The 22,071-nt window shown below is 55.6% G+C and overlaps 1 protein-coding gene and 1 long non-coding RNA gene across 3 annotated transcripts in view; one reads left to right on the forward strand and one right to left on the reverse strand.

Moving 5' to 3' along the window:
- Positions 1-490: 490 nt before the first annotated feature.
- LOC141567464 (uncharacterized) lies at positions 491-8,429 on the reverse strand. Its single transcript, XR_012490105.1, has 3 exons — positions 8,296-8,429; positions 7,764-7,929; positions 491-7,346 (listed from the first exon to the last, which is right to left on the reverse strand). It is a non-coding gene; the product is annotated as an uncharacterized LOC141567464 (long non-coding RNA).
- Positions 8,046-22,071, forward strand: part of CBFA2T3 (CBFA2/RUNX1 partner transcriptional co-repressor 3) — a 95,629-nt gene continuing 81,603 nt past the window's right edge. The window contains exon 1 of one of the 2 annotated variants that reach the window (XM_019742676.2): positions 8,046-8,430. In XM_019742676.2, coding sequence (XP_019598235.2) covers positions 8,076-8,430 — 355 coding nt within the window. In that variant the 5' untranslated portion in view covers positions 8,046-8,075. The remainder of the gene's footprint in view (positions 8,431-22,071) is intronic. The other variant, XM_019742677.2, reaches the window with a different exon arrangement.

Here is a 22,071-nt window from a genome sequence, read left to right on the forward strand (position 1 = left end):
ATGAGGGAGGAATAATTTCCTTTTTCCTTTCTCTTCCTCTCTTGAAATAAAACCAGTAAAGATATTCATAAGATGAAGTAGGCAGGTCTTGATGGGAGTTGTCTGAGCAAAGGGCTGAAGGGGATGGGGAAGTGGACCACATGGCCCTCTGGGGAGAGTGTTCCAGGCAGAGGGAACTGCAAGTGAAAATGCCCTGAGGTGGCTGGGCCTGGCGCTGGGCTGCTGTCTATCTCCATTCAGAGCAGAGCCCTTGGCGCTGTCCCTGCAGTAACTCCATGGCCAGGCTCACAGTCAGAGCTTAGGGCAAAGGGGGGTGGGGGGTGCAGTCCCAACCTCCCAGCTGGTGGGTGAGGCATTCTGTGGGTCCTGCCCCAGGTGCGGGGAGGAGCCAGCCCCTTCCAGAGGAGGGGTTTGTTTTGGCTGCCAGGATCCTGAGGCTGGGAGGGGCTGAGGAAGTGGGGGGAATGGGGTAGCAGGTGCCTCTTCTAACAGCCTTGACTGGCTGCCAGTCGCCTCTGAAATCCAGAGCACATCTGCGTTCATCAGTTGGCCGACAGATGGGCCCTGGTTTAATATTTTTGGATTCGGTTAGAGTTGGGGGCTGATGTGAACCCATACAGAGCGCAGGTGTGAGCAAAACAGCATCCTGCGGTGGGGTGAGATGGGAGGAGATTATCATGGGGGAGGGCAGAGGGGAGGGAAAAGGGACTTGCTTGGGGCAAGGACCCGGGAATCTGGCTGGAGAAGCTCCAGGTGCCTCTGAGGCAGGATCCTCATTTTGCACCCTGGGTTTGGCTGAAGATTTTGGTAGAAGCTTTTTGCAAAGACGCTGGACACTACAATCCCCAATCCACCCTGACAGTGATAACGGGCAGCCAGCAGGGCTGGGCCAAGGGAGATAAAATAGGAGAGAGGCTGGGCAGGGCCAGATGGAGAGTGTCGAGGCTGATTTTCCCACCAGCAACTGCTTTTGTTACTTAATCATGTCACAGGCAGGAAAGCACCCACCCCCACACCGAGTATCTCTGGGGCCACCTTTGCCGCAGGCCCAAGGGAAGTTCCCAGGAACCGAGATAAGGCTGCCGGATGCAGCCTCCGACTTCAGAGCTCCAACCAGGATCCTGCAGGCAGCAACCCAAGGGCAATTGTTTGGGATGGGAACGGGAGATGGTGCTGGCCGAGGTGCAACGTGAAGCCCAGGACAGGAAGAGGTCCTGCAGCCAAGATCCTCCAGCGGGTCAGCTGCCGTGTCAGGCCCAGCTGACCCACAGCTCTTTCTGCACTCAGGGCTCTGCGGAGAACAACTTGCTTTCTCTTGCAGCACCCTGTTATTCCAAGCTGAAGGTGGGGAAACGGAGGCCCAAGGCAGTCAGGGAGCCTGCCCCAAACACAGCCGTGCAGGCCAGGCCTGCAGGTGCAGCGGGCTGAGTGCAAAGCCATTTGCTTCACCAGTAACCAGTGTTACATCTCTCCCCAGCCCTGATGGCCCTATGAGACCTGATGTATTTTGTGCATATTCCCTTGTTCATAAGGAAGGTGGGATTCTCCAGGGGTCAGCCAGCCGTCTCTTGGGGCCCCCATGATTGCAGCCACACATGCAGTTCTCAGTCATGGGGAGGCATCAGGGAACGAGCTCCTACCTGCCTCTCCAGTCCACCCAGAGAGAAAAGACTCATGTAGGGCCCCACCACGTGGAACCAGACATGGACATATGCTAGTCACATCTGGCTTCCAGGGTCTAGTACAGAGGAGGCTGCAGCTCATTCATTCATTCATTCATTCAGCAAGTGCTTATTGATCACCTGTTGTGTATCAGGCACAGTCCCATTGCTGGGGACACAGCCATGAAGAAACAGACATGCCTGCCCTCCATAATTATAAATATCAATATCTGGTGATTGAACGAACGGCTAAAGAAAACAGGAACACATCATTTTAAAAGTAAGAATTGAGATTGTAAGTGGAAATAATAAAGCTATCCTCCTCTGGGCTCATAGTACACACCAGACAATGGACACACATTGACATGAAACTACATGGGCTTCCTGGAGGGCCTGGGAGGAAGACATCACTGAGCGGACACTGGACTCCCACAGGCCCCCAGCACACGTCGCCTCACCAGCAACACCCAGCAGCGGGGTAGAGTCTGGCCAGACATCGGGGGGCCACCCCAGGTAGAGGGAAATGCCACAGCAGCTCCCCAAGGGGCCTCTGGAGTGGAGAGTTTACAACGTATGTCTGTTGGGCAGAATTTGCTACCTCCTAACCCTCTGCCCGGAAGAAACGGGCACTCTCACTCTACAGGTGTAAATTTGCTCCCAGACTCCACGTTACATGCTTCACTTGTCTAGGTTCCAGCAAAACTGCCCTGAGCCCCTCTCCAGGACAATCTCCTGCACCCCATTGTCACCATCCTAAGATGTGTCAGCCATGCACCTGGTCTATTGTGAAGGGTCCAGCTTTGAGCCTCAGGGCCAAGCAGGGCCCAGGGCACTGTCACTGAGGCTAGGGGCCTGGTATCACCTCCCTGATACACCCACAGCCTCCCATGGCTCTGGGAGCTAAATGTCAGCAGGGTCCTGGCCTCCACCCTTCTCTCCTAAACCCACCCTGCCAGAGCCTCAGGGAAGCTCCACCTCTCCTTCCAGTCCTGCCACCTCTGCCTCCTCTGAGTCTTCTTCTCCATATGTACACAGAGAGCTCATCCCTTCCCAAAGGCAAGGAACACATGGGATGTTCCCAGCCTCCCTTGCAGCTAGGCACAGCCATGTGACCTATGTAGCCAGTAAACTGGAAGGGAAGAACTGTCTGGAGGTTTCTGGGAAAGACTTTCCTCCCTGGCTCCTTTTCTTCCGTCCTGGAAAACAGTGGTCAGAAATCATGACAGTTGGAGCGACAGCAGCCATCTTGGAACCATGAGGCAACAAGCCAGCACACAGGGGATGACAGAACATAAGGATGGAAAGAGCCAGGGTCTCTGATAGCATCATTGACTCCCTGCACCTAATCTAGCACCCCTTCCTCCAGGTTGCCAGACTTAAAATGTCTGTATTTGTCAAACCTCTGTTAGCTGGATACTCTGTTACTTGCAGCTGAAAGCATCCCAATGGAAATGCAAACATTTGTGCCCATGAACCCCTGGGCTCAATCTGGACCACTGCTTAAGGTCCAATGATGTAGAACAAAAAGAGAAGATCAGGATGGCTCTGCCACTCACTGCCTGGTGACCATTGGCAAGTCACTGAACCCCACTCCCCAACTGGGCTTCTGTTTCCCCATTGGAAATTGGAGGGGCCCTGCAGCCCTCCAAGGAAACCCCCTCTAGTGTGCCCCAGTCTGGAACCATGGCATTGGACCTTCTCTGATTTTCCAGTTCAAATCACCCATAACCCCATTACTTTAGCAGACGACAATTGAACTGACTATGGAGGAAAAGATGGTGGTGGACATCCTTGGGGAGGGGATTTCATCAAAACTGCCTGGAGCCACAGAATGGAGACGAACATGGAGGATGGCTTGCTCAAGGCTTGGAATGCTGAGCTCTGACTTGATTTTATTTCATTGGGAGATGGGGAGCCAGCGAATATTTTTGAGTGGAGGCATGTCCTTAGTCCAATCTGAGTCCTGACTCTGCTTCCATCTCCCCAGCCTCCCAGTGACTCTCCAGCTGTGCTGGGAGGATGCTCAGTCTAGGGGGGAAGGAGGCAAGAATTCTGAGGTTCTCTAGGTGGCCAGGGGAGGCATCTGCGCCCTCCTTCTCCCCTGAGAAGACGATCCTGCAACAGGCCATCTGGTTTACCCGCGGGGCCACAGACGAACACCTGGTTCTTTCCCTGGCCTGGATGGGAGCCAAGAGTGAGGAAGAGAAAAATAACAACAATGCTGCTCGGGGCTGCCAGGCACGTGCATGCACTCACTGTGACCGGCACTGGGCCGAGCCCCTTACACTGCTCCATCTCATCTTCACCACCAGGACCGTAGGCTCGGTCACGCCCCACTCAGCAGATGGGGAAAGTGAGGCTCAGGGAGGTGACAAGGCAGCTGGCAAGAGGCAGGACCAGGACGTAGGCCCAGGTCTTCCAGACACCCCCAGGGGCCCCAGCAGCGCTCACCCCTGACAGGTGGAGATGCAGTCTGTCCTGTGCATGCCTCCCTCCCTGCCGCTGCCTCCACAAGGAAGGGAGGCAGCTTGAAGAGGAACCATATGGCCCGCGTTCCCGGCTTCCACCGAGACACACAGGAACAAGACCTCATCTCCCAGCTACTCTTGTGGCTGAAAATATTTACATCCAAATACATCCTGATATGCCATATTTTTGCCTCAAGCAAACTGGGAGTCTTTCTTCACCAACTGGGAGGAGGTGAGGCCTGGTGCAGGAGGGTCTTGCCTTCCAGGGGAGCTGATGACAATCGTGTGAATATTCTGGAAGGTTGGTTGGTGTGCCAAAGCCAGTCTCCTCCCCTCCTAAGTTGCTGCCAGCCCCAAGGCAGCATGGGGGCGAGGGGAAGGGAGGGTAAAAAGGAAAACACGACATCCAAGCCCAGAGGAGGTTTCTTTCTATTCTTTCTGAATCAAACACACTGTGCCCAGGTTGGGTGAGCTCATGGCCTTGAGGACTCAAAGGGAATGTAGTTATGGTCGATTGCTGAAATGGGGACCGGATGCGGCTTCTCTGCAGGCAGGGCAGCTCGGCCCCATGGGGCGTGGGAAACTTCAGCCCAGAGAGTCAGAGAGAAACCAGGAGCCAGGACAGGGCCATCTGCCTGGGGTCGCACCCCACCCCCCTCCACCTGGGGCTCCTCAAAGGGAAAGTATTGGGGAGGGGCTTTCCCCTTTTGCAGCATGGCTGCTCAAGGAAGCAGGGTGGGCAGCACCCCAGGACCCAAAGGATGCCACTCTTCAGGCAGGGGAGCTTGGGCCTGGCCCACCATCCCCCAGGAGTGCTGGGTCACACAGAGGTGACACTCTGCAGCAACCCTCTTTGAGCCTCGGTTTCCTATTCTGCTGAATGGGCAGCCTTGCTCAAGCTTGATGACACTCAAGGAGGATGGGGGCTGGTGAGAAGCAAAGCGACCAAGGTTGGGTGTCGGAGGGACTCTGTGCAGCAAGGTTGAGGTCATCATTGCAGCAGGGTCCTCTACCCTGTTCCTTGGTCACCCTAAGGGTTCTGACTTGGATCCAGCCTGGGTCCCAAACCCCGGCTGCCAGAGCATCAGCTGGTGACGTGGGCAGGTTGCTCTGAGCCTGTGAGTGACAGGGTGTTAACAGTTCCAGTCTCATTGGTGCTGAGCAGACTCAACAAGACCTCAAGAAGCTTCTGGGACATCTCCGCACTCAGTAAGGGAGCTTTGCTGTCGTAGCTGTCACTGTTAGCATTTTCATTTCCTTCCTCAGACTCACCCAATCACGCATGTGGCACCTTCCCCGGGCTCTGAGTTTGCTGAGTGGCACCCTAAGCTGAGCGGCAGGCGAGGCATCCAATCCGGGGCTGACCTCCCTCGTCCTGCCCTGAGCAAGAACACAGAGGCAGGTTTCTTCCTGCCCATCTTGTCTCCCACCACCATCTGACCAACCTCATTTGGGACCCAGAAGCAGAGGTTGGTGCCGGCCAGGCACTGGATTGGAGGGTGCTGGCCTGGCATGGTTCACACAGAACTGTCCACAGCTCCCCATTCAGACTTCTCTGGGGATGCCTTGTGACTTATATCCATCCCTCTTTGGGTTTTATGACTGTGGCTGTCACTCCTGTAAAGTAGCTCCCTGCTCTGTAAATAATGGCTGCCCTTAGATTTGCATAGCATTGTGTTCCTACAGATTTATCCATCTCCCAACCCATCCATCCACCCATTCAGCCACCCAGCCACCTACCCACCATTCATCCATCATTTATCTATCAACCTACCCATTCTTCCATCCATCCATCCATCCATCCATCCATCCATCCATCCATCCATCCATCCACCCTCATCCACCCATCCACCCATTCATCCTCCCAGCAGTCATGGGGACTCCTATATGCTAGGAGAGGAGGCAGAATTAAGAAACCCAGCCTGGCAGGCTTCCCTGCCCACCTCCACCTACTGTCATTTCTCCCACTGTCCCCCACTGGCCTCCATCCAGCTCTCTGGCCATCCTGAAGATTCCTAAAAACCTGAAGATGAGACAACCTCAGGGCCCCTCTACCTGGAATGCTCTCCCCACCTCGCTAGGCACAGCTCCTAATTGATCCCTCAAACATAGCTTCCAAATCACCTTCCCTGACTGCTCCATGGGCCACATCTATTGGGGGCTTATTGATAGAATGTCTGTCTCCCATAAGTTCCCAGAGAGCAGAAACGTGGCTGTCTGGGGCACTTGTGTAACCCCAGAGTGGACTCTGATAGTATTTGTAGGAAGAAAGGAAGGAGAGAGTGGGGGATGTGGGGGGAAAGGAAGGAGGGAAGGTCCCTGGCTCCCTCCACGCCATCCCACCCCATGCAAATGACAGTGGCCTCTGGAGCCAGCAGTCCTGGGACCAGGAGGGATCAACCCAGCACCTCACCCCCCTGCACCCTCTCCAGCTGCAGCTACTTCCTTCTCAGCTCCTTATCTCCTAGGCCGCCCAGCTCCAAAAGCCACAGCCAACGTCCGCTTCCCCACAGACACCAACTGTCCAGCCCTGGGGGAGCAGGGAGTAGGCAAGCACCCCCACTCCACACTCACGGGCAACTTTCTTCTGTCTCCAACTCAAACTCTGTCAGCCCCACTAATTTGAAAACCAGGTCTCATCAGGAAAGTGGAAGTGTCCCATCTGTGGGGAGGGGTCCCCACAGGTGCAAGCCACCTGAACATCTGCCTGGAGCTGGGGGTGGGGGCTGCCCCACCCAGGCTTCTGCCCTGTTGCCTTCACAGGGGGCTGTGCCTCCCCAAGACCCCTTACTTCCTGACTCTGATTCCTGCCCCTGACTTCTTGCAGCCTGGAAAACAACAACAATGGTAACGACGAGAATACTAATACCAGCCATCAGAGTCACCGTGGCATTGCTGCATGCCAACCATGTGGCAGACCACGCTCAGCATCTCAGGGCAGGATCTCCTCTCCTGGAAACCGTCTGGGAGCTGAGACTACTGTGATCACCGACCAGGGAAGACAGTTGACCCTCAGACCGTGAATCAGAGCACAGGAAGCAAGGAGGGGCCATGAGGACAACGGTGATGCCCAGGGGCTGGCCCTTCTCACAGGACCCTCCTCTCTACCTGAGCCCTGGGGCCGTGTGTGGAGGACATGCACGTGGTAGCCTCTTCCAGGAACAAACACAGTCTTGTTTCTGGAGAAGGATGCCCGACTGCTGTGACAGGGTAGCCTCTGGGGAAAGACGGGGGAGAGGAAGTCTCAGTTTTCTCCGTGCTCCCTTCTGCGCTGCTTGAATTAGTCATCATGTGCAGGCATTCGCTCAAAACTCAACTCAATTCAGTGAAAATAGCACAGACGCCTGTGTGCCGGCCCTGGGTCTGCAGGCTGCACCCTCTGGCCTGGGTAAGGCTGCTGAGGCTGCAGCCACAGTTGGTCCTCAGGGCCAGTGGAGGGGCATAGGGCATGAGGCAGACTGTCTCCTTGGTGAGGCCGCAGGTTATGCACTGTCTTCCCACTGTCTCCGGCTGAGGGCAGGAGCTGGAGGAGAGCCCAAGACCACCCCAGGCTGAAGGCTGGGCCAGGCCCAGGAGGGTGGGGAGACAGGTGGGCAGGGATGCAGATGGGAGATCAGCTGGGATGGTCACTGACCCCATGTGCTGCTGACCTGTGCCCCTCCCAGGTCAAGGAAACACGCCCAGCAGGCCAGGGCTCAGGTGGGTGGGGTGTCACCGGCTGGCGGTAGGAGGAAGTTGTTGGAAAGTCAGACCGGAATCGCCACAAGGGAAGGCCGGGCAGGGCTGGGCCCAGATGGTTCCTGTTGAGGAAGCGGTGTGGGCACAGCTGCATGGCTGCTCCCTGGCCCCCCAGCCGCACTATCACAGGGACACAGCTGGCTGCCTTGCCTGCAGCCTGTAGGGAGACCTCCCCCACCGCCTGCCTCCCAAGCCCGCCCTGAATCACATGAGCCCCTGCTGCCTCCCGCCCCTTCCCCAAGCAGGCAGGCGGTGGCTGCTAGAAGACCCAGAGCTCTATGGGGGACAGAGTCCTCAGGCTCTGAGAAACCCAGGCTGGCCAGAACTCTTCATCTGTCCCTTGAGGCCCCACGAGGTCAGTCGGGAAAGGCACTCACAGCCGACTTTGACCCTGGCCCCACACTGGCCCCTGTTGGAGGGCTGCCTACCTCGCACCCAGGTCAAGATTCAGGCTCCCGGATCCACCTCCAGCTCCATGTCCCACGTAGCCCCTGTGCTGGAGAGCAGGCTCCTGGCGTCCCCCAGCTGCTTGGCTCCCCGGGGTCCCAGGAAGGGCAGCCAAGGTAAGGGGATGGGGGGTGGGGGAGCAGCTGGAGCAGGTGGCCGGAGAGTGACATCTCCAAGCTGCTGCCTGCCCAGCTCTGTTGACAGCGAGAGTCTGCTGTGTTGACTCACGTCAAACATCCACAAAGCCTCCCCATAGGGCACCTTCCTACACAGCTGGGGCAGGTGGCCCAGGGAGGACCTGGCAGGTGCCAGGCTGGGTGTGTGGGCCCTACCCAGAGGCAGATGCTGGAGGCAGGGGCTGCTGAGTCTCATATGGGAGGGTGGGCTCTGTCCTCCTCAGTGGTCAGGGTCCCAGAGTCAGTGAGGAAGGTGGTGTGCAGACGGGTAAGGAGCACAGAGCCCTCCTCCTGGGAGGCCCAAGACGTGGAGGTTAGACGAGGAGACTGAGGTGAGCAGGGAGGCGGCCTAGCCCAGGGCCCCAGGAGCGAGTGATGGTCCAGACGGGGAGCAGCCCTGCCAGGGTTCCCGCCTTTTGCAGCAAGTGCCAGAGGGAAGTGGGGGACATGAAGAACCTGGCCCCCATCTCCCTCCTGACACCCTGACTCCTGTTGTTAAATCCCTGGGGGTCTAACAGGACCTCATCCCAGGGCTCAGGGGCCAGAGAATCTGTAAGCAGATGACCCTATTCCTTAGCCCACAGACATGTGGTCAGGCTCCAAGTAGTAGCCTTTGGAACTTTCTGGAGTTCACAGCCCTAAATCTCACTGCTGCAGTCATCTGCAAGGTCTAAGCGGGCCCCTGACACCCACACTTAGCACCCCAACCAAAGAGCGGCACTGCCTCCTCTACAGAGACCACATTCTGTGAGCAGGTCTCCACCTGCCGCCATCTAGGGGCCTACGGGCCAGCCCCGGACCTGGGGCTCTGTCCGTCATCTCAGACACATCCAAAGCTAGAATGGCCCGACTTCATGTACAATAATGACTGTGTTATTGGCTTCTCCCAAATGTGGGTGATTCAAGGATGCCTACGGGGAGGGGGCAGGGCACTGGCCCTAGGAGCCGGTCAGCCTGCCCCTTGAGCTGACTGGAGGGTCTGGTCCCATCCAGCTTCAGATGGGCACCACGCTCCACTGTCCTGGAACCAGCAGCCTGGTTCTGCCACCCGTCACTGTGCCCTGGGCCAGCCCTTCCTCACCTATGCCTCAGTTTCCTTGTGTGTCAAACCCTATCTTCCTGCTCCCTAATGAAGTGCAAAAGCAGCTCTCAAAAGCCAGGCCAGGAAGGGAGGGGAAAGCCGGGTGAGGTGTGCATGAGAGCTTCTGGCTGCTGTTTTGTTTGGATGGTGTGGAATGGAGGGGGGAGGAGGGTGCTGACCCGTGGAAGGAGCTCGAGGCCAGGAGGTGGCCATGAATCCGGCTGTACTCACACCGTCACCCGCGTTATTGGGTGAGCTGCAGACATGTGGTCTGGGTGGACTTCTGATGCAGAATCCCAGCCATCAGTTTATTGCCCCGTGGTCACTGAGCGTCCATCCCAAGAGGGGCATTGCTCACTTGGGGGGCTTCACTGGGAGGAGGGAAAGAAGTGGGCATTTGGGTTGGGGCATTGCATTGAGTGCCTGGGCACGGAGGTCCCAGCCTGCGACACTTGCTTTTAGGAGCTCATGTCCCATCTTCCCTAAATCATCTGGCCCCATAGACAGCCACAGTCGCTCCAGGAGACATGCTGTCCCCCAGTGCCCCTCACTCCCAGGAGGACAAATCCTGGACCCTGCAATGCCAGAAGGCACCACCAGGGAAAGCAGCAGTGGGCCAGGCTGGAGGGAGCCCCTGAGGGGCCTGAGGCCTGGGGGTCCAGGATAGGCCTGTGGGCGGCATAGTTCCACCATGCAGCTTCTTAGCCCACAGGCTTCCCAAGAGTGTCTGAAGACCTTTGAGACCCAAAACCACGTTAAGTGTCTCTAAACTATGAAAAGAATAAGTCGTGTCTTTTAAGGCTGAAGTGTTAAGATTCTTTCTGTTTGAGAACAAACGTATGTGAATACTGCTCTCCTGCCCTCCTATTTGGTACAAGGCTGAGGAAGAGGGGGCTTCAGGGCCGAGAATGGGGGTGCAGATGTGGCCTTTGTCCCTCTGACCATCGGATCCCATGGGCAAGCACAGGGCAACCCTGGGCAGCCGGGCCCCCTCCCTGGCCTATCCCCTCAGGGACTGGGACCCTCACCAGGCCTGCCATGGCAGAGGGTCCGGGACCCATCAGGACCCCAAAGGGTGGTGGATCCTCTGAGGACAGGTGAAAACCCAACTGTGGAGGGTGGAAGGAACAGCCTCATCTAGAGAAGGATTTGCTACATGCAGATTTATTAGGTGCCTACTGTATGTACTAGGAGTTGTGCTGGGATTAGGGGCCTGTCCCCATGAGCCCACTTTCCAGATGAGAAGATTGAAGGTCAGGGTGCTGTGCCCCCACAGGAAGGAGAGGTGGGAACCAGGATACCTAACAGAGGTGCAGGGGATGGAGTCATTGAAATCTGCTCACAATTTAGCCTAAAGCAGAGGATGCTGGGTGGGGGGCGGGGGCGGCAATGTACTGTGACCACCTGAGACAGGCCTGTTCAGTGTCACCTGAGAGGCTCGTGTGGGATCCACGTAGCAGATTGCAGTTTAAGCTCTAGATAGTGAGCATCCCGTCATAAGAGGAGTACAAACAAAGGCAGGGTGGGATGTTAGGAGGTGTTGGGCAAAATCCCATGGAAGGCACCATCCTGTGAAGAAGCCAGAAGCCAGCCAGAGCCCAGCCTTGGGTCACCTGGCTTGGGGTCAGGGTTCAGAGACCAAGTGGCACGGGCTGCTCCTCCCCACCTCACACTCCCTCCCTCATGCTCTGCCTCCTCCTTCAGCTGCTACCTGACCACAGGCTTTTCTATGGAATGTTCTCTGATTGGAATGCCCTTCCAGCTGTATTCATTTCCTGGGGCTGCTGTAACAAATTATCCCAAACCAGGTGACTTAGAACAACAGAAATCTATTCCCCCCCCCCCCCAAGTTCTGGAGGCAGAGTCTGTAATCCAGGTGTGGGCAGGGCCATGTTCCCTCCAGAGGCTCTAGAAGAGGATCCTTCCTGCCTCTTCCAGCTCTGGGGGCTGCAGGTGTCCTTGGCTTGTGGCCGCATCACTCTAGTCTCTGCCTCCGTCATCACCACCCGGCCTCTGTGTGTGTGTCTCTGTGTCCTCTCCTCTTATAAGGACACTTGTCATTAGATTTAGGACCACTCCAATCCAGTTGACCAGCACTCCAACCGTCCCATCTGTGTTCCAGGTACAGGATTGGGGGAAGATGTCCAGAGCCTGCACAGCCCATTTCTGTCCCAGCCTACGGCTAGGACTTGGGCACATGGCCAGCATCTGCAAGGGAGGCCAGGTACCTCCAGACGAGTGGTGCAATCTAAAGCCTGAGAGGTCCCACTCCAATCCCCCTCCACCCCACTTTTTATTCAGCCCTGACCCCTATGGGGAGATGGTCCTCTGTGGTAGATGCTGGTAGATTCACACATGGAGGGCCCAGAGTGTCTGGGGTCAGAGTATGCATGAGAGAACATTGGAGTCACAGCTCCTGTCTGCGATGGGGGATGAGGGCAAAGCCACAGTGACCGTCTGACTTGTGACATGACTGTCCATCTGTGTTTGTGCAAAGTACTGTCAGCACTTATTTGATTTTGTCTATACAGTTGCTCCTGTCCCTACTCTTCTCATAACCTGCAGGGCACGGAGGTCTGACACAGACCAAAGCGACAGACCTAATCTCCCACCTCCTATTCCCTCCTTGCTGACTACACAGTGCTGGGGCCTTCAGTGTTGGGATCGCAGCTCAGGGCCTGCCAAGTCCTGCATGCCTCTGGAACTGCCATCACAGAAAAAGATACTGAGGTTCCAAAGGGCACACAGCAAGCAAGAGCAGAGGTGCCATTGAACCCAGCTCTGCTGACCCTGCAGGACAGATGCAGAGGCACATGGGTGTGGGGACCATTTAGGATGGAAAGCTAGCCCCAGACCCCGTGCCAGGGCAGGCAATCCATGCAGGAAGCCAGTAGCACAAGGGTGGGGCAATGCAGTGTGGATAGGTAGCAGAGAAACCATTTACAAAGGTCAAACAGTGGCAGGACAGCACAGAAGTCTGGGGGCCTATACCTCCTGGTCTGAGGAGTGGAAAGGGGAGAAGGAAGGAGCTGAGAGAGAGGCCAGGAGAGGAAGTGGAGTAAGGGACTGTGGCCATCCAGGGAGCCAGGAAGTTCTCAGGAGAGTGGACAGAAAAATAAACACCAACCTCTCTCCCTTCTTACACCCCACATCTCTTGAAGCCCCTGGATGGTCCAGGGCCAGCCTCCAGGGCATAGAGGGGGGCGGGGCTTGACTCTGGGACAAATGGATGCTTTGGACTGAGTCTCCCAGAAAATTCAAGTGCAGAGCTCCCAGCCCCAAGTGCACAGCCCCCATCCGTGTATCTTTGTATCAGGACGTAGGGGAAGCCCGTGGAGGGAGGACTGTGTTCCACCCCAGATTCTGGGAAAGTGGAGCTCCTTTCTTTTCTCGGTAAATGTGGATTGTTCTTTTCCTGGGACCCGCAATTTCTGCTAGAACTTGCCCATTCTTCCCCCACTGCTCTCCCCATCCTGCCAGCCTTCTGGACCGGCCAGCAAGAGGACACCCACCACCCATGTCCTCCCACCATTGGACCTTGAATCCAAGTCTAGGAAAACACAGCCAAAGGGCAGGATGTCACCCAGGGGGCAGGGTGCAATCTAGGCCAGCTTCCTGGAGGAAGTGGTCCTACAGGGACAGCTGGAGGTGGCAAAGAAGACTTTCACTTCTTGACATGTCCTGACTAAGAAGAAAGGCGTCCTTAACCTGCCTGCACTGGGCTGCATGGGGCTTTCTCATGCACTTTCACTTCCGTGACTGCAGTTGGCCAGAGGAGGCACAGCCAGGAAGGGCAGCTTGGGGAGAGGCCCAATTGGTTTGTAGCTGAGCCTGGAATCTCCATCCTGTGCTCTTTCCCAGAGATGTCCACTTGGGATGGGGCTGAGGGAAGGGAGAAGGCCAAGGGCAGCCATGGGAGGGAGAGACGAGGGTCCTTTCCCAGCACCACCCACACACCTCTGAGGGCACTCCAGGCCAGCCAGGTGCCCGTGGACTCTGGGTCATTCATATTGATTGTTATGGCATCGAAGTTGAACTGCAGTGGATGCTAATGAAATTTTCATCATCAAAATACTACGTGCATGTTCCACTTGCACAGCCACGGTGGGCTCTTTTCCCGCCCCTTGTCCCAGCCCCACTCGGCCAGAGTGCCCGGGGTGCCTGGGTCAGAGGCTCGTGCTTGCACACACCCCTTCCCAGAGCTGGTGGGTCAGGGGGTATGGGGTGCAGCCAGCTTTCAGGCGCACCCACCTGTGTTGGCACATGAGAGACCTGTGGCAGGACCCTCCTCAGGCGTGGCTGTCTCTGCTCCAGGCAGGGGGACACAGGTAGCATTGTCAAGGGCTCAGCAATCCTTGGATGATGGGTTGAGTGTACACCCAGGGGCCTGTCTCTCAGACAGAGTAGGTCTTCCGAGTGGATCGCGACTTGCCTCGGACTCAGCAAACCCCTGGATAGTGGGGACACAGGAGAGGACCTCCACAGTTACTCCCCCAAAATTTGGGCTACTGGAGGGGAGGAGACTGATATAGAGTGGGAGCGGCAATCCCATTCCAGACTCCTTCCTAGCCCCAGGTATGGCTTCCTCACAGCCATACTCCAAGGCATGATTGATCTGGTTGTACAGATGAGGACACAAATCAGAGAGGTCAAGGAACCTGCCTGAGATCATACAGCATTGTCTGAGGGCTGGGGTCCTCCCTGTCTGTCGAGCACCCTCCCCAGGAAGAGATGTAGCCAAGGTGGGACCTCAGGAAGGAAATCCCTTTTGCACCCACAACTCCTCCTGGGAAAGTCACCCTCAGCAGCCCACACCTTCAGCTGGACCCTCCAAGAGCCTGCGGTGGGGTCTGCATGCTCCACACTAGGGAGCTCAAGGCAGGTGCAGCCTGAGGCCCACAGCTGACACCTGGATTAAGCGCATCCCAGCTGATGCAACAGAGCTGCCTGCTTGTCCCAGGGTCCTGAGCGTGAGACACTCCCTCCCACATCCCTGGCTGTTGCTTTGGAACCTATTGAAAAGTGGGCCCATCCCTGCCCAGGTCTCACACCATCCACCATTGAAGTGTACGTGGGTGTTTTGACTGCCTCCTCCACACAACTGAGGGTTCTAGGAGGGGGTAGGCCTCTAGATGCGGCTTTCACTCTCAGGGGTTGGGGGCAGGTGCAGAAAGGGGTCCCTCCCTCAGAGGGCCACCTGCTAGTGTGTGGCTCACAGCCCCAAGGGGGCCTGTGGCTGCATCCCTTCCCTGGGTCTGCACAGCTTCACAAACACATCGGGAGGCTGGACGGTGCAGTGTGAGAATGCCTGAGAGGACTGGGGAGGAGTCATGCGAGGCTGCTCTGAGGATATGACCTCTGGCAAGGGTCTGGGCTCTGGTCTGTGTGCCGTGGCTTCCCTGATTCTCAGTTTACTCATCTGCAAGGGCAGCGGGTTGGACCAGATCAGTGGCTGAAATAGAAGGGCTGGGCTGGGGAAGAGCTCTGCCATTCACCCCACAATCCAGCAGGCCTGTCTGGGATGTGGGGAGGACAGCGAGCATCCAGAGAGTCCAGAGGATGGTCCCCCCAACCAACATCTACCTGTCCCCGTGCCCAGCCCACGTCTAGAACCTCCCTTCCTTCCCCCATCCTCGTGTTTAATCCCTCCCAAGATCCTGGCTGTGACGCTCTGCAGTCTCTCCCCAGCAAAGGACACTTGGGGGTGCTGAGAGGGAGCCCATGGAGGAGGAAGTAGGGGATTTACTCCGCCCTGCAGACTCCCAGAGCTTCCTCCTTTCTCCCAAATCGGGGTGCATTTTGAGTGCTATGGAAAGCCCCGACTGCACAGACCCTATGAGGGGGGAGCAGAGTGGGAGGAAGGACAAATAAGCAGGAAGGGGCAGGAGGGACGTGACACACTGGCCCACCTGGCTGTGCCCCTCACTCCAGGCTGCTGGGACCTCGGATACCAGGCCAGCCAGGGCCAGCTCAGCCGTCTCCATCGAAGGCCCTGATTTCCTCAGAAACTGGGCTCCCTCTGCAGAGATCTGGAGCTGGCTGCCTGGGGTTTTCTCACAGCTGGGTTCTCTTATTAAGAGAAAGGACCTAAGGTTTCCACCTCCCACTCTGTGCAGGGTGCCTGCCAGCCAGGGCATGGGACCCCAAAACCCAAACACTGGAGATCAGACCAGAGCTCAGAGAGGTTATAGTTTGCCCGAGGGTCCCAGGGCCCACTTCCCATAGGACACTGCCATCACCCCCATTGATGGCCAGGCACTTACTCCTGCCTCCGCCATGAGAGGAAAGAGGCTTCCTCCCCTGGTGGCTCCTACCTTCTTCCTGCTTGTTTCCCAGGGAGCCTCAGCGCAGGGTGTTGCCCTAGACAGACAGACAGAACAACAAACATTAGGGCCCTCTACCACCCTCCACCACTGCAGCATTTCTAGACCAAGGTTGGGACCACACATCCTAAAAGCAGGTGACAAAGCAGGTGACAAAAAACGCAAGTCAGAACTCATGTCACTCCCCTGTTCTCGGCCCCCAGAAGCATTGCACCCCCAAGTCCTCTGAGGCCCAGAGGCTGGCTAAGGGGCTGAGCTTGGCCGTGGCCTCTCAGCCAGGGCTTCCTCGTCTGCAGCTGGAGGGACAGCCCCCACCTGGGGGGCTCTCCAGGCAGGGGCTCCACCCAGAGCTTCAGGGCAGAGAATGCAGCTGGTGCATGGAGATAGGAGCAGGCAGCTTCCTGTCGGAAACTGAAACTGCCAGGTGCTTCCCTCCCTCCCAGGTAACCCAGAGACAGCTGGACCTCGGGCCTGCAGCCCCACCCCTCCGTGCTATCCCCAGGCGGGGCGGACAGCCCCTCTTTCAGGCAAGCACACTCATCCACCCCAACTAGGCCTCTCGCCTCTCACCACACCATGCATTTCTGAGCCTCCATTCACCACTTGTGAAATGGACTGAAGGGCCCTCTGCTCCCTGGACAAGTTGGGCACCTCACAGCTCTGCCACCCCCTGGGGCTGCCAGTCCAACCTGAGCCACCCTGACAAAGGATTGCAACATCTTTGTGCAAAACAAAGGATGCAAAGTACCTTAATCATTTTTAACTGGAATCCATGTGAAAATAACAGTGTTTCAGATAGATCACATTTAACAGAACATTAAAGCCAATTTTGCTCGTTTCTTCTCTCTCCTTCACTCTGTCTGCCAGAATATGAAACATTTCACACCCGGCTCACGTCCAGTTCCCACTGGACTGGCTGCTCTGAATCCGCGGGGCCTGGGAGACAGGAGGGTTAGGTCTCACCCATCAACAGCAGCAGCTGGGCCTCTGACGTGCTCCTTGTACATCTCATTCTTTGTCACTGCAGCCACTCTTTAATTTAAATTATGAAATAATTCATACACACCAGAAAAGCTCTGCCACAGGGAGGAAACAGGGCGAGCATGCAGCACTTCATTTCAGAGCCCCCTCCTTCCTTGTCTCTTCTTCGTAAAAATGAATTATTATAGATTTGGTGCCCCCCCCCATCTCAGAGGCTGCCCCACCCTGGAGGGGTGGGATGGGGTCAGGAGCTGTTTAAAGCCAGCCTGCTGGGGCAGGACGCAGTTCAGTGTTCTCAGTGGGGTCTTGGCTAAGCTGCTCGAACACCAACCCCCCGAGGCCCCATTTCCTCATCAGTAAAATGGGGCCAATAACACATGTCAGCACTTAGAGCCTCACCTGGAAGTTTCCTTGCTCCCACTCATCCAAGGGACGGCTTTTATCTGTGTCTCTCCCAGATATATTGTGATGTGCCGTGTTTTACTTGTTACATGTGCTATGTATTCTTTTGTAATTTTCTCCCCCTGTGGTCATTTTACTTGGCATCGGTGAAGGTGGTTCCTTCATGGTGTCGCAGTGAAGGAGCCCAGGCAGGGTCAGAGGATGGAGCTACAATGAGAGTCCCTCCCAGCTCCTGGGGAAAAGCCTTTCGCACCATCACAGTGTCCAGCAATGGCATCGGATGTTTCTGGAAATTGTGAGCATCTGTGGCTCGTGGGGGAGTTTCCAGTTTGTGGAAAATTAGTGCACCAGCATGGGAGGTGAGGCAGGAGACAGGGTGCTAGGCTGGGCGCTGGACTCCTGGGCACTTTTACCGGTCCCACCGCTGAGCACATGGGGAGCCTCAGGTGAACTAACCCCATCCTTTCTGAACACAGGTTCAGTGGTCAACCCCGGTGAGGCCGTTGGGGGAGGTCCAGCTGCAATGAGCAGGTGGGAAAGGGGCCAGGGTGGCAGTGACCCTGCCCTGCTCTGCTCTGTGTATAGGCCGCTGTCCCCCTCCATGACTCCTGCCACGCTTCTGCTGAGGACAGACGGGTTAAACCTGCAGTGCTCTGGGCCACAAAAATTCTCAGGTGGTGGAAAGTCCTGGCATTGTGTGGGCATGAGAGATGCGACCTTTGTAGCATGAGGCCTCTGACAAGCTGGGAAACCCCACTCCACTCCAGGAAGCAAGAAACAGGGTTCCGAGTGTCTGGGGGAATGCCTTGGCCCCTCCACGACACTAGAGGGAAGAAGTAGCAGAGCGGGGTTCTGCATCTGCCATGTGCTGTCTGAGTCCCTCCCTGGCTCTCCCCGTATCGGTCCATAGTACAAAGGAAAGGGCCTTGGCCTGTTCTGGAGATGTCAGGAGACTGAGCTAGTGAGCGGATGTGTTTCTGAGTCCCTGGATGAGGCCAGGAACATGTAACAGAGCAGTGCCTCACACTGGGGCCTGAAATGTCCTCCTGTGGGCCAGCCCTAGCTCCTGCAGCTGCGCTTGGAGTGGGCAAGATGAGCCTGCAGCTGCCTCTGGCATCAGAGCAGCAGGCTGGGGTACCGGGGGGCAGTGAGAGCCTAGCAGGGACCCTGCTGAGGGTGCCAAGGCAGGGGCCATTGTAATATAAACGGTGGCAGTGGTGGTAACCATATTTCCTAGTCACCGAGCTCTTAGGGAAATGCTTTCCTTCATCCTCTTGTGTCTGTGAAGGAGGCATGTTGGCACCCAGGTTTGTTCCCATGGCATCGAGATAGCACAGCAGTCACTTGGTGGGGTAGGGGACCTGCACAGGCTGGATGCCAGGGCCTATTGTCAAAGCCAGTGGTTGGGTGGTTTTTTATTTATTTTTGCTTGCGTGCCCCTAACATGTTTTTACAAAGCCAAGTCCCCATTAAGATGATATTTCTTACCAAATGGCCTTGCCCAGCTCAGTCACACTCTACCCTGGGGCCACTTCTTTTTTGGCGGATAACTGTGGTCCATGGCTGCTGAAGAAGCTTGCAAAGGTAATGGTTACCTACATTCCACAACCTGGCCGTGGGTCAGGTTTAACACTCCCCGACCCCCTCCATGGAGACATGTGTGAGGGAGGCACACCGGGCACACACCTCTTTCACAAACTCTCTGCCCCGTAGGCGCCCAGCCCACTTGGTGTGAAACATGACAGAGGCAGGAGCCCGGACCCCTGGGGAGTATCACACCTTGAACATCCTTCAAACCAGTGGCCAGATGCAGGACCCTCAGCAATGCTACCAATGGGCCAGTTCACAACCTCTGAATATTGGTCGTGTTGTTCAGTGTGTTGTAGACTTTATACTATACATGGGCTTGGGCCTATTTTCATGAAAACCTTGATGCTGCAGCTTTAGTGCACTTGATCAACGAAAATGCTGCCACAAAACCAAACTAGCAGGGCTGGTCTTCACTGGAAACCATCCCACCCAGACTGACATTTGTCAGCTTTTAACTCAAATAAGCATGTTATGAAATGGCCCAATGGTCTCACTTCTGAATTCCAATTCTGATATAAATGGATGGATGGATGGATGGATGGTGGATGGTAGATGGATGGTGAGTGGATGAATAGATGGACAAAGGATAAAGAAACAGGGAAAAAAGAAAGTAGGAAGAGAGGCAGGAAGGAAAGTTCAAAGTATACCTTTCAAAAAGTTAAATATATAATTCTTACATGAACATATAGCAAGCACGTGTCAAAGATGTGTCTCCCTCATGGATAAGGAACCAGCAGGATGGCCAAGTTGATTCAAGGGAGGACATGGGCAGTTCTAGGTCCTATGAAGGAAGAATGATGCCCTAAGACGGCTAAACCAGTCAGTAAAGCACAATATTTTCTGTGGAACAAAACTCGTTTGCCACTTGTCCATTTAACACTTAACTTAGTCTGGGACCCTATCAGCAAGAAATAGGAAGTCAATACAGGCATGTCCTCTAAGGGCCACTGAGCCTTGGCAGCCTGGCTTGGCCCCAAGAGGACATGAGAAAGGTAGACGAGGCATGGAGGTTTGCTGGGTTTTATACCCTGAGGCAAAGCGCCCTGGCTGGATTTGGGCTACAGGAGAGGTGTGACGATGTACGAGTTGGAGAAAGAAGATGAGGAGGAAGGAGAATGGCCAGAATAATCTGAAAGTTAAGGACCCCACAGATTCCCTTAAGCTATCTTACCCAGGTACCTGGAAAGTCCTGTGTGCATGCCAGTTTTGAAGACTCTGGCTATAGGCCAACAGCTAATCTGCCTGGTGCAGGGCTTGGGAGAGCTGGTAGTGGAAACTTCTCTATTCACTTTTCACTGGAAGACACAACCCCTCTTCTTTCTGAGGACACCACTGCAAACCAATTGTCCTCCACCCATAGTGTCTCCCCTTCATGGTGAGGACACGGGGGCTCAGAGAGACGAGGAGCCCCACAGACTCTGGGCTCGGCCTGGAACCCTACCTGCTGCCTCCTCACCCACTCTGCCTACACCAGGAGCTGCTACCAGCTGTGATTCAGCAAGAGGCAGTTCTCACCCAGGTCTGAGGTTTGCCTGATCATTTCACTGCCATGACAGTGCCTGGCACACAACCAGTGCTCAAGCAACATCCTCTGAGAGAGAGAATGTGGGAGACTACTTGGATTGGTAGAAGTGGGGATGAACCCGGAAAAATCATAGTAAGTGAAAGAAGCCAGACACAAACGGCCTCATAGTGTATGATTAGATTCACATAAAGTCCAGAAGAGGCAAATCCACAGATACAGAAAATATATTAGCGGTTGCCAGGGGCTGGGAGGGGAAGTAACAGGGAGTGACTGCTAATGGGGATGGGGTTTACTTTTGGGGTGATGAAAAGTCCTGAAACTAGATAGAGGTGGTGGTTGCACAACAAATGTGAATATATTTACTGCCACTGAATTGTTCATTTTCAGATAGTTAAAATGGTAAATATTATGTTATTTGGGCACAATAAAAAAAAATCTCCAATTTCTTAAAAAAAAAAAATGCCAAAATGAGCACTGAATCCAGGCCTCAGGGCTCCCACTGACCCATCCAACGTGTGTCCTGCAGACATGGAAACTCATCAGTGGCCTCGCTCCAGAGGCCCCTGTGTTACATCCGCTCTCCAGGGTTTGGGCGGTGTTATCTCCCTCCTGCCCTGGGCCTGTGCTGCTTCCTCTGGCTTCCCCTCCAGATTTGCTGTGGGAGGAGCCAGCCCCCAGCATCCTGCCCTCCTGCCCTCAGCCAGGCGCTTAACTGCCCTGGGGGTGGCTGAGCAGACAGGGTGCAGAGGTCCCTTCTTTATCTCCTCCTCTGCACGGTTATCTCCTCCAGAGTATGTCTGCACGTGCTTGTTGTCCATCCTCCCAGAGGCACCTCTGTTCACCTGTGATGCAGGGTGTATACCCACGTTCGCCTTCTGAGCAGGCAGAAGCAAGGTGTGTCTGTGCACAGAAATCAGTCCGGGAGTTGCAAGCTGTGGCCCTCCGGGTGCAGGGTGCGTTTTCCCCATTGTAACTAACACCAGGCTTCTGGGATGTCTGTGTTGGCGCCGTGCTGAGCACCTCCAGCCCCAAGGGAGACATTGGGCATGGTCAGTGCTCCCAGGGCTCAAGGAATGTCACTTCTGAAATGCCACTCCTGACAACAACCACTTGGGTGTCTGTTTTCGGTCCTTTCAAGTAGACCTTTGGGTGATTGTCCCTGCTGACTGGTCTAGGCTGCAGGTCACCCGTCCAGTGCCCTGGGTGCAGGTATTGCTAATCTGTCACAGTACCTTTGTGCTGAGCTCGGATGAGGCCTCAGCATGCTTCACAACAGCAGTGCTCCCGAGGGCAAGGTCATTTCCTGCAAGCCCTGGGTCAGTAGTCACACCCTGTCCATGGGGAACAGCAGCTCCGCACTGCCCCCACCATCGATGGATGACTGATCCTTTTGCCAAATGCAATTAAAATGTTGAGTCAGGGTCAAGTTGTCACAGAAGCTTCCACCACTCTCACTTTCTGCCAGTCTCCTGTCTGAGCATCACCCTTGGGTGATCTGTCCTGGGTGAGGAGTCACATGACTTTTCTGAGTCTTCTTTGCACTTCCATCATGGCGGATTTAAGAAAGTACTAGAGACAGTAGAGCAGGATGAAAATAAAGGAGGCCCAGAAGAAAGAGGACACAGCCTACACCCCGCCACTTGTTTAGGACGAGACCTTGGACAAATCTCTCTGGGTTC

Source organism: Rhinolophus sinicus, linkage group LG11, assembly GCF_036562045.2.
Source record: "Rhinolophus sinicus isolate RSC01 linkage group LG11, ASM3656204v1, whole genome shotgun sequence".
Lineage (NCBI taxonomy): Eukaryota > Metazoa > Chordata > Mammalia > Chiroptera > Rhinolophidae > Rhinolophus > Rhinolophus sinicus.